At 37.9% G+C, this 12,778-nt stretch overlaps 1 protein-coding gene across 1 annotated transcript; it reads right to left on the minus strand.

Moving 5' to 3' along the window:
- Nucleotides 1-1,113: 1,113 nt before the first annotated feature.
- LOC117315215 (histone-lysine N-methyltransferase 2D-like) lies at nucleotides 1,114-2,163 on the minus strand. The gene has a single exon (XM_033869360.1). It carries the CDS (start codon nucleotides 2,161-2,163, stop codon nucleotides 1,114-1,116), a length of 1,050 nt encoding a protein of 349 aa, XP_033725251.1.
- Nucleotides 2,164-12,778: the final 10,615 nt, after the last annotated feature.

Raw genomic sequence — 12,778 nt, forward strand, 5'->3', positions numbered from 1 at the left:
TCAATTTTTGGGAGCAACTCTGAAGAGTTTCTGATTTTTTTTTTCAGTATTTTTGCTAAAAATCTATACTTATATATCAAATGAAGACAGATTCTATTAAATATCTTCAGACTATGAGTTATCCTGTAACATTTCATGATCCATAATTATCTCAGCTTAACTGAACATTTTGGCGATTCTTATCATATTTTTTGTTTAAAAATTCCTCGCAACATATTATACCCAATATAGAAATCCCATTCGCCTTCTTAACAGACAAACTATCCCATGATAATCTTACCCAGATTTATTCATGCTACACTGAACAAGACATATGTCGAGAAAGTCAAGGTACATGTAGAAATGTTTGTGGTGTATTTTTAGAAAGACTATACATTTGTTCTGATATGTCTTGATTATTACAATCAGGTTGATGGGAAGGTTTTGTAAACCATCATTTCATTGGTCAGTTAGAATTCTAGACACACGTACCACATTATTTGATTCGTTACTTGATTAATAAGGTATACATGATTCATCCCTCTTTTTTAATTGACTTGATGCTAGTCATTTATTTAGTATACAGAAAATGAACAAAAATCTACATGGGTCGTTCATATGAAACAAAAATGTATTGATTGGTCAGTTGGAAGTGTGCATGCAAAAATGATTTGATTGGTTATTTGGAAGTGTTCATATGCAACAAATGATTTGATTGGTCATTTGGAAGTCTTGGCATGCAACAAATGATTTGATTGGTTATTTGGAAGTGTTCATATGCAACAAATGATTTGATTGGTCATTTGGAAGTGTTCATGTGCAACAAATGATTTGATTGGTCATTTGGAAGTCTTGGCATGCAACAAATGATTTGATTGGTTATTTGGAAGTGTTCATATGCAACAAATGATTTGATTGGTCATTTGGAAGTCTTGGCATGCAACAAATGATTTGATTAGTCTTTCCGAATTCTGATTTATATAAATGTTACAGTTAATTAATCACTGAATGTACAAACCTTATTGGTATAGACATCCATATGCGTCTTCCATCCAAATTATTATGTTATGATGGGATATAGCTTCTTAGATAATTTGCGAAGAGAAGATTGTTTACCGTTTTTTTACAAAGGTATCATTGGGTGGGGCAGAGACTTGTGTCTCTGGGTGGGGCAGAGACTTGTGTCTCTGGGTGGGGCAGACTTGTGTCTCTGGGTGGGGCAGATACTTGTGTCTCTCTGGGTGGAGCAGAGACTTGTGTCTCTGGGTGGGGCAGAGACTTGCGTCTCTGGATGGGGCAGATACTTGTGTCTCTGGGTGGGGCAGAGAATTGTGTCTCTGGGTGGGGCAGGGACTTGTGTCTCTGGGTGGGGCAGATAATTGTGTCTCTGGGTGGGGCAGGGACTTGTGTCTCTGGGTGGGGCAGAGACTTGTGTCTCTGGGTGGGGGGTTGGGCAGAGACTTGTGTCTCTGGGTGGGGCAGAGGCTTGTGTGTCTGGGTGGGGCAGAGACTTGTGTGTCTGGGTGGGGCAGAGACTTGTGTGTCTGGGTGGGGCAGAGACTTGTGTCTCTGGGTGGGGCAGAGACTTGTGTCTCTGGAGGGGGCAGAGACTTGTGTGTCTGGGTGGGGCAGAGACTTGTGTGTCTGGGTGGCGCAGACTTGTGTCTCTGGGTGGGGCAGATACTTGTGTCTCTCTGGGTGGGGCAGATACTTGTGTCTCTGGGTGGGGCGGAGACTTGTGTCTCTCTGGGTGGGGCAGATACTTGTGTCTCTCTGGGTGGAGCAGAGACTTGTGTCTCTGGGTGGGGCAGATACTTGTGTCTCTCTGGGTGGGGCAGATACTTGTGTCTCTGGGTGGGGCAGATACTTGTGTCTCTCTGGGTGGGGCAGAGACTTGTGTCTCTGGGTGGGGCAGAGACTTGTGTCTCTGGGTGGGGCAGACTTGTCTCTCTGGGTGGGGCAGAGACTTGTGTCTCTGGGTGGGACAGATACTTGTGTCTCTCTGGGTGGGGCAGATAGTTGTGTCTCTGGGTGGGGCAGAGACTTGTGTCTCTGGGTGGGGCGGAGACTTGTGTCTCTCTGGGTGGGGCAGATACTTGTGTCTCTCTGGGTGGGGCAGAGACTTGTGTCTCTGGGTGAGGCAGAGACTTGTGTCTCTCTGGGTGAGGGTTGGAAGTGTAACATTTATGATGGAAGTCAAAGTCAAATGGAAGTCATGCCATATAGTGTTGTAACATGGACTCAAGACCAGAATCCTGTTCTTTACATTGGTCATTTAGAATTTATGTCTCGTTGTTTGAAATGTCATTCAAAGGCCATATATTTGCTGAAAATTGTGATATTTTGCAACATTGTTAGTTGGTGGAGTTTCCATGATCTAAAAAAAACATCACTTATAAGTTTTCTCTATAATTGAGAGACTCCCGATGTGTTAATCCTTGATCCTACAATAACTAATGTTTCCCCGTTAAATACGGACTTTTCCGAGTTCCCTTGATCCTACAATAACTAATGTTTCCCCGTTAAGTACGGACTTTTCCGAGTTCCCTTGATCCTACAATAACTAATGTTTTCCTGTTAAATACGGACTTTTCCGAGTTCCCTTGATCCTACAATAACTAATGTTTCCCCGTTAAGTACGGACTTTTCCGAGTTCCCTTGAACCTACAATAACTAATGTTTCCCTGTTAAATACGGACTTTTCCGAGTTCCCTTGATCCTACAATAACTAATGTTTTCCCCGTTAAGTACGGACTTTTCCGAGTTCCCTTGATCCTACAATAACTAATGTTTTCCCCGTTAAGTACGGACTTTTCCGAGTTCCCTTGATCCTACAATAACTAATGTTTTCCCCGTTAAGTACGGACTTTTCCGAGTTCCCTTGATCCTACAATAACTAATGTTTTCCCCGTTAAATACGGACTTTTCCGAGGTCCCTTGATCCTACAATAACTAATGTTTCCCCGTTAAATACGGACTTTTCCGAGTTCCCTTGATCCTACAATAACTAATGTTTACCCGTTAAATACGGACTTTCCCGAGTTCCCTGTGTCCTACAATAACTAATGTTTCCCCGTTAAATACGGACTTTTCCGAGTTCCCTTGATCCTACAATAACTAATGTTTCCCCGTTAAATACGGACTTTTCCGAGTTCCCTCGATCCTACAATAACTAATGTTTCCCCGTTAAGTACGGACTTTTCCGAGTTCCCTTGATCCTACAATAACTAATGTTTCCCCATTAAGTACGGACTTTTCCGAGTTCCCTCGATCCTACAATAACTAATGTTTCCCCGTTAAATACGGACTTTTCCGAGGTCCCTTGATCCTACAATAACTAATGTTTCCCTGTTAAATACGGACTTTTCCGAGTTCCCTTGATCCTACAATAACTAATGTTTTCCCCGTTAAATACGGACTTTTCCGAGTTCCCTTGATCCTACAATAACTCATGTTTTCCCCGTTAAGTACGAACTTTTCCGAGTTCCCTTGATCCTACTTTAACTAATGTTTCCCTGTTAAATACGGACTTTTCCGAGTTCCCTTGATCCTACAATAACTAATGTTTCCCTGTTAAATACGGACTTTTCCGAGTTCCCTTGATCCTACTTTAACTAATGTTTCCCCGTTAAATACAGACTTTTCCGAGTTCCCTTGATTCTACAATAACTGATGTTTCCCCGTTAAGTACGGACTTTTCCGAGTTCCCTTGGTCCTACATTAACTAATGTTTCCCCGTTAAATACGGACTTTTCCGAGTTCCCTCGATCCTACAATAACTAATGTTTTCCCCGTTAAATACGGACTTTTCCGAGTTCCCTTGATCCTACAATAACTAATGTTTCCCCGTTAAATAAAGACATGTCTATGATCCATGGCATGGCTCCCTCTCCAACAATTAATCATTTCTTCCTCTTAAAAATGAAGTTACTGTACAAGTTATGTGTTTCTCCCTGTTAAAACTTTAGTGTTTGAATGGATGTGTGAATCGATGTATAGAAATTAAAATATAGATATTCTAGTTGAAATTGTTAGTTGTGTGATTTATTTTACACGTTCTTCCCCGACAGCCATCTTTGATAGCTGCCCTAAGCAGTACTATCAATTGTTGTGGTACACTACTTTACAGTTGCTGTCTTTTCTCCAATAATACTTTCAGACTGCATAAATCACATTCTATATAAATGATAATGACAGGCCTCTGCCCCCGATTCGGACTTAACACTTTCAGACTGCACAAATCACATTCTATATAAAATAATGACATTCCTCCGCCCCGGTTCTGTCATAATACTTTTAGACTATTCGCAAATAACATTTTATATACATGATAATGACATTCCCCCGCCCCAATTTTGTCTTAATAGTTTCAAACTGCTCAAATCACATTCTATATAAATGATAATGACATTCTTCCGCACCCTATTCGACCCTTGATCGGTAAAGTTCCAATATTTGAATTTCATGACTTTAGATTTTATGCATTGTAAAGATACTCAAAACATTTTAGCTCTTTTCAAAACAAGCTAGTCCCATAGAGTGGTGGACGTCTGTGATGGTAGGGACACCATACAGTTGTTTCGTCCTTCTAGGGCACGTCTGTGATGTTAGGGACACCATGCAGTTGTTTCGTCCTTCTAGGGCACGTCTGTGATGTTAGGGACACCATACAGTTGTTTCGTCCTTCTAGGGCACGTCTGTGATGTTAGGGACACCATAGAGTTGTTTCGTCCTTCTAGGGCACGTCTGTGATGTTAGGGACATCATACAGTTGTTTCGTCCTTCTAGGGCACGTCTGTGATGTTAGGGACACCATACAGTTGTTTCGTCCTTCTAGGACACGTCGTCTGTGATGTTAGGGGACACCATACAGTTGTTTCGTCCTTCTAGGACACGTCTGTTATGTTAGGGACACCATACAGTTGTTTCGTCCTTCTAGGACACGTCTGTGATGTTAGGGACATCATACAGCTGTTTCTTTCTTCTAGGACACGTCGTCTGTGATGTTAGGGACACATAGAGTTGTTTCGTCCTTCTAGGGCACGTCTGTGATGTTAGGGACACCATAGAGTTGTTTCGTCCTTCTAGGACTCGTCAGTGATGTTAGGGACACCATACAGTTGTTGCGTCCTTCTAGGACTCGTCAGTGATGTTAGGGACACCATACAGTTGTTGCGTCCTTCTAGGACACGTCTGTGATGTTAGGGACACCATACAGTTGTTTCGTCCTTCTAGGGCACGTCTGTGATGTTAGGGACACCATACAGTTGTTTCGTCCTTCTAGGACTCGCCTGTGATGTGAGGGACACCATACAGTTGTTTCGTCCTTCTAGGACACGTCTGTGATGTTAGGGACACCATACAGTTGTTTCGTCCTTCTAGGACACGTCTGTGATGTTAGGGACACCATATAGTTGTTTCGTCCTTCTAGGACACGTCTGTGATGTTAGGGACACCATACAGTTGTTGCGTCCTTCTAGGACTCGCCTGTGATGTTAGGGACACCATACAGTTGTTTCGTCCTTCTAGGACACGTCTGTGATGTTAGGGACACCATACAGTTGTTTCGTCATTCTAGAACACGTCTGTGATGTTAGGGACACCATACAGTTGTTTCCATCCTTCTAGGACACGTCTGTGATGGTAAGAGCCTAACATGCTACAACACAGGAGGCGTTTGAGGAAACGTGTGATAGTTCGAAAGAAACGTCAAGATCTAGACCGGGAGGTACACTATAGCTACATAATTAATTAAATTTCATTATTTTTAATTGTGAATTTCGAAAGAACGTTAATTACATGTGTATAATCAGAACAATAACACAATCTAAATCAATTAAAACGTGTTATACATGTTAATATGGCAGACCCTGGAGACTGAGGACCACCCGTATTGTCTATAACCTCAGATAGGTCAGATTCTGTATTTGTTGAAGTTTTTTAACTCACCACAATTACATAAGACATAATACAATATTTACATACACGAACACACATTAAATTCATATCTAATCAATTGGATTATTGTTGATACATAGTACATTATATACCAACTTAATGATTGACATAGTATTATATATATAGAGAGAGAGTATTTGAAATTATGGACTTAAGCTGACAACAACCTTCTTCTGTACATAGCTAAACCAATATATTTTCCAAGATCTCGGAGACTCGTACACAAGACATTCAAGCTTACCTAAACATTTCTACATCGTTGTCTACTAAAAGGCGTTGAAAGCTTACCTCTAAAGATAACCCAATATAGCTTTTAAATGTCGCTGGAGGATAGCAAACCTTTCGTTGACGAAAAGTCTAAGCCGACCGAAGATAAACATAAAATGTTGACTTTTTCAATTTGCAAAGTAAATATATTACTTGCCGGATGCCTTGAATACACGATGTCTTCTTTAAAGGTATTTCATCCTGGCATAGGGCCGGTGTATAAGATTAAGTTGAATACAAGATGCAAGAAACCTTTTCTCACGTCCCATACACATTATTACAGGAAAAAATATGTGAGCCCTTAAAACTTCATTAGAGAAGGTTTGAAGCAGTTTAAATGTTCTGGTTCAACCCTGTATGTTGTGATCACCAGTGAAACGCTGTAGATGCAAACAATCCTATTTAACGTCGCATGCATATTATAGCCATCGGTGAATTTTGTATTTATATGATGTTGTATGCATACAAATAAAAACAAATTTCTCAGTAGATAACTGTGTTAAGCCGGCAATAACTAAAGTATTGGACGCGAAACAGTAATAAGGAATCCACTATAATGTAACATGTGAAGTTCTCTAAAAACGAATTTACTGTGACGTCTATACATTCTATTCTATTCAAAATAACCGAGAATTAACCAAAGATCCATATCATATCAGCGGTTTTTGCGGATAAAGGATGCCAAAACTTGTTAGTTTGGCCTACGTACATTGTCAAAGTCTTGAATACAGGGATATCTATAAATTATATTGACAAAGGAACCGAGAATCAACCATACTGTTGTAGGAAAAAAATTAGGAAAGTAGTTATTGACATTTAAGCGAGCAGAATGAACACGTGTAAAATATGAAAAAAATGATACTAGCATGGAGACCCTTAACAAAGTACAAAGAGGATAGGACCAGGCGTTCCGGGAGATTAAGCTACTAATTCATCAACAACACCCGTCATGTACATCTAGGTCAGATCCAGGTAAGTTCACATCCTTAGACCGAAGTCTATAGACTTTAAGACAGACCTTTCACGTTATAAAACATGAAAACCACTTTTAAAAAATCCGGATATTTTATTTTTAAATTACGCATTCATTATTACATTCACATTTGTAATTTAGAAAGGAGCCTTTTAACCACCAAGATAATCTGAAGTCCATTGGTTTTGAAAGCCAAACCTACGTCCGTAAAACAGATTTGCTTCCATATCCGGCCTATAAATTTAAATATATCGGTCACCCGTCGTATGGAAGTTAAATACCTAAGTACATAAGTGCCAATTCCCAAATGTTAGAACGAATAATAAATGTGTTGTTAACCGGTATGGACCTTTCCATTAGAATAAACATCCTGGTTACTTGGTTGCCTAGCAACCGTGTTATCGGTAGACATGCGATTGGTGCACGACAGCTGCAGATGATTGGTAGTTTTTTTGTGTATCAAAACAACCATATTAGGACATAGAAGTGTACGTAGAATTATCTGATAAACTGATTTGCTGGGCAACAGTATCTGATGTGCCAGCATAATTGGGTCACCATTCGTGGATATTATTTAGGACAGTAAACAATTTTCTGAGTTCACAAAGTACATGGTTAGGTAGGAATAGAATAATATATTTTGTTCTTAGGCCCCGGGGGCGTTTAGATAATTCTCCATAGGTATCTATAGTGGGATGGTTCAGTGTTGGTGTAAACTACTTCATAACTATACGGTCCGTAGTACAGGAAGTATGCATGTATCACTAAATTAAAAAAACAAACAAACAATAAACTTTATTTGTTTTACATCAATTGCGAAAAAGTTTTATCAACTTATATCAATCACGATTTTTGGCCCAGATAGAAGTGCGCGAGGGGTCTTGCTGTGATTTTCAATTTGATTTTATTTAAACATATTTATTGCCCTAAAATTGAGCAGAGGATTAGGCACAAGTTTTACCAACTTATCAACGCCTTTTCCTCTAATACAGTTCATATATTGATATTTACATGATGACATTTAACAAGGCATACAAATCATAATAAATATACAATCAATACATTTTACTTAAAACCTGTTGCTGGATTTGATGAAAATATACACGTGTTTGAAAACTTCTTTATTGATGTCTACGGACAGATTTTCATTACCAAATAAAAACAAGTCTAAATTAACTGGATATATATTTAACGACCTAGTGTTTTGAAATAGTGTGATTCGTGCTACATTATAAAGTTTACATTCTAAGAAAAAATGAGTAACATCCTCACGGGAATGTCCACAGTTACATGAAGGGTTGTCAACAATCTTAACACCGAACAAATCATATTTCAAGGAGCTACACCGATGCCTGAGTCTTGTATGTAAAATATTTAAATTTCTGTCGCCAAAGTTAAAATATGGTGGTGGAGGCGAATTTGCTCCGTCGGATATAGCAGATTTGAAAGTACTTAAAGAAGATAGTGTTTTTATCGAATTATCTAATGAATTCCAAAGACGTAAACTCGATGGCAGAAAAGATGAATTACTCAACGAAAGTCTGAAAGAAGGAATATTATAATTATTTTGATTTCGTAAGTTGTACCGATTATTGACACCCACAGAGTTTGGCAAAAGGGCCGATAAATAACTGGGGGTTAAATTATTTTTCATTTTATATAAAACACTCAATTGTCGCCTTTTTCTTCTTTCTGATAGAGTTTCTAATCCCGTTTCAAAATATAATGAATCATTACTTGCATACAAAGGTAGTCCAGTTATAACTCGAGCCGCCTCTCTTTGTGCTTTTTCTAATTTCTCAGATTCGTAAGCAGTACAACCATCTCACAATTCACATGCATACTCAAAAACTGGTAAAATGAACGATTTAAATATCTTTAAAAGTGAATCTCTTTTCAAAATATATTTAAGTTTACGTAAGACATTCATCTTTTTCATAACTGAAATATAAACTGTCTCAACATGACTTCCCTATTTTCCACATGAATTAAAGAAAACTCCTAAATACCTATGCATGTTTGTAAAATCTAAGTCTTTCCCATCAAATATCAAGTCTAAATCTTCATCAATATCAATAGAATTAGAAATAAAGAGAACGTCAGTTTTTTAGGATTAAAAGAAACTAACCAACGTTTAGTCCACTTATTTAAAGAGTCTAGGTCCTTGTTTAGAAATGTTTCTGTTTCGTGGCAGAAAAAAAGTAAAGATGTATCATCTGCAAATAATCTAGAGGCGGAATCAAGTACATCAGTAATATCATTAAATATATCAAGAAGATAAGCGGTCCGAGTATAGAACCTTGTGGTACACCAGCATCAATATTACCTAGTTCCGAATAAGAATTCCCAATTAAAACTTTTTGTTTACGCTGATGTAGGTAATCATTAAACCAATTTAGTAATTCCCCTGAAATTCCATATGCTTCTAATTTTGCTATTAGACCCCTGTGCCAAACACGATCAAAAGCTTTAGATATATCACAGAAAATAATGCAAGCATGTTTTCTTTCTTCTAAGACAATACATATTTTATGGTAAATTTCAATAAGTTGATAAACAGGAGAATGAGATGACATAAAACCTGATTGATACCGTTAAAAGAAGCAATTTTCCAAAAAATAATGATATACGTGTTTATATATTACACGTTCGAACACTTTACCAACAGTAGATAACAAAGATATATGTCTGTAATTACATGGAGTATGTCGATCTCCCTTTTTGTAAAGCGGCATTACAGTAGCATGTTTCCATTTGGCTGGATATATACATGAAGAGAGTGACATATTGAAAAGTATTTCCATTGGTTTACAGATCGAATTAGCAGTATGCTTCAGCACATGATGGCTGATCCCATCCCCTCCCGGTGCTTTCCCTAACCTTAAAACCTGTAAAATATCTTTAATTTCTGAATGATTTAACCGCAGAGATAGCAAACGATTATCAGTTTTAGATTCAATTAACGGAACTGGTATATTAACATCATTAACACGAGTTATACTACAGAAATAATCATTGAATAAGCGGGTTTTATCGCCATCGTTGTAATAAGTACTGTTAGTCGAAGGTTCCGTCATTGAAGGAATGTTATGGTAGTGTCCACCTGATTGCATAAGTCGTTTTACAAGTTTCCAATAAGATTTAGGGTCAGAAGTAACATATTCGTCTATAAGTTCATGAGCGTTCTCGTAAAAAAGGAGTCTGGCATTTTTCTTCATATTGTTTACTTTATTTCGTTGAGATTTAAATCTGATAATGTCTGATGGTTGAAGTGTTGCCCTGGCAATTTTATGCAGTCTATCTCGGATTCTCAAATGTTTTCTAATGTCAGATGTCATCCAGGGCTTGTCGTTAGGTCGAACTGTAGCTAATTTAGAAGGTATGCATCTATTGGTGAATTCTAAAAGAATAGAATAAAACTGTCACACGCTGTATCAATCGAGTCACTATCAGAAAACAAGACAGTCCAGTCATAGTCGTTAATAAGGTCATTTAGCATTTCAAAGACGGCTCGTTTATAAATCCACACCTTACGTTTGTAAATGGGTTTAGTGAACCAGGTAAATTCAATAACTACAATACGACCTTGATGATCGCTTATTACTCTATCAATAGGTAAAACTGAAGATTCGTTATAAGACAATGGGTCAGATATCAAAATTGGGTCAAGTAAACTGGATCTCGCAGGACTTACTCTTGTAGGTTCATTTATAACGTTTTTCAAGGAAAATGTATTAATAATATCAATAAAGACATGATCATTAGAGACAGGTAATAAGTCAACGTTCAAATCACCTACAATTACTACATTTTGAGAAATGCATTGTCGATAGAAGCTTTCAAATTATGCCAGAAAGTATTAATAGAGTACTCAGGCCTATAAACGGTACCAATCATCAAATTTGAACTAGGCAGAGTAATCTGTATCCATATAACTTCATCACCAAGGCGTTCTAACGCTTGTAAGCGACATACTTTCAGTATATTATTGACATAGACTAATAAACCACCCCCAGCAGAGTTTCGGTCAAGTCTAAAGGGTTCGTGAAAACTGGCTATAAGTAGTTCGTCATTATCTACTTTATCGTCCAAGTGTGTCTTAGTCAAACATATAATGTCATACTCATTAGTTATATCCTCTATATAATCTAACTTACACAGGCAATATGTCTTCACGTGAATTTCACGTGAAAAGCGGTAAAAAAGTGAATTTCACGTGAAATTCATGTGAATTTTTTCACGTGAAATTCACGCGAAGAAACATTGGCTGTGTATTTCGAAAACTTCTAATATTTACATGAAAAATCGAAAGTTCCCCAATATTTGGACCCGGATTTGATTCAACATCCATGTGCTGAAGCAAAAGTAATAATAAAATAAGCATAAAATCATAGTTCCGAAAATTAGATAAAATAACGTAATATAATATTGCGAGCAATTTTAAGAAACAGCCATGCAATAAGATCAAAAGACGAAAGATAGAGTTTATATGCAACGTATAATAAATAAAAGATTTCACAAAACATTTCCCATAGACCTTGGAATAAAATATACCTATCGCCACTCTGTGACCCATGTAGTCATCACCCATTATTGAGAAACGAGTACAAGTACATCGAGGTCACAGAAAGGCGAGAAAATTTAAATTCAGAACATCGTGCAATCCAGCAACACAAGGAGTTTATGAAAGGATTATATACAATAGATACAATATAAAAAAAACAAAGTAATAAACACATTGGATACAACATTTGAAAAAAGAGAACTAAAACTGAAAAACAGAACAGTGGATTTGAGTTTTAAATTATAATTTGGATACAATATTTTACTTTCGGTGATAGTAAACACACACACGAAACAAAATTGATAATTAATTTGATAGCAGAACAGAGCAAAATTTTGAAAAGAAAATAGAATAAATTTCATACAAATCACAAAATGCAAAAAGTGTGTTAAATTAATAAGATGATGTCAAAAAGGTGACAGAGTGTACCTGTTGATCTATTATTAGAGCACAACCCATCATGACTAGAGATATTAGCTTTTTTTAAAGGATTTCTTTCAATAGAGTTGACATAGCATAATGATAATGATTCAACTATAACTCAGACTATCATAACACTTCGATATTTTGAGGTGAATTTTGAGGAGAATGCTGTGGTAGGAAACCAGACTACCTAGGGAAAACCCACGTGGTCGGGCAGGTGACCCCATACCTTTTCACGTCTGATCAGGGAATCGAACCCCGGCCGCCTAAGTGAAAGGCAAGTGTGTTACCACTGTGCCACCCGACCACTAAATTATGTTGTTACATCACAGGTTCTCGCCTCTTCTATCAATGAACCCAATACACTAATATAAGTATATATTGTATATTGGGTATATTGCCAGTAGAGACGAGTACCTGTGATTTTTTAGGGGCCGCGGTGGCCGAGTGGTTAAGGTGTACCGACACTTTATCACTAGCCCTCCACCACTGGGTTGCGAGTTCGAAACCTACGTGGGGCAGTTGCCAGGTACTGACCGTAGGCCGGTGGTTTTTCTTCAGGTACTCCGGCTTTGCTCCACCTCCAAAACCTGGCAAGTCCTTAAATGACCCTG

Source organism: Pecten maximus, chromosome 17 (assembly GCF_902652985.1).
Source record: "Pecten maximus chromosome 17, xPecMax1.1, whole genome shotgun sequence".
Classification (NCBI taxonomy): Eukaryota; Metazoa; Mollusca; class Bivalvia; order Pectinida; family Pectinidae; genus Pecten; species Pecten maximus.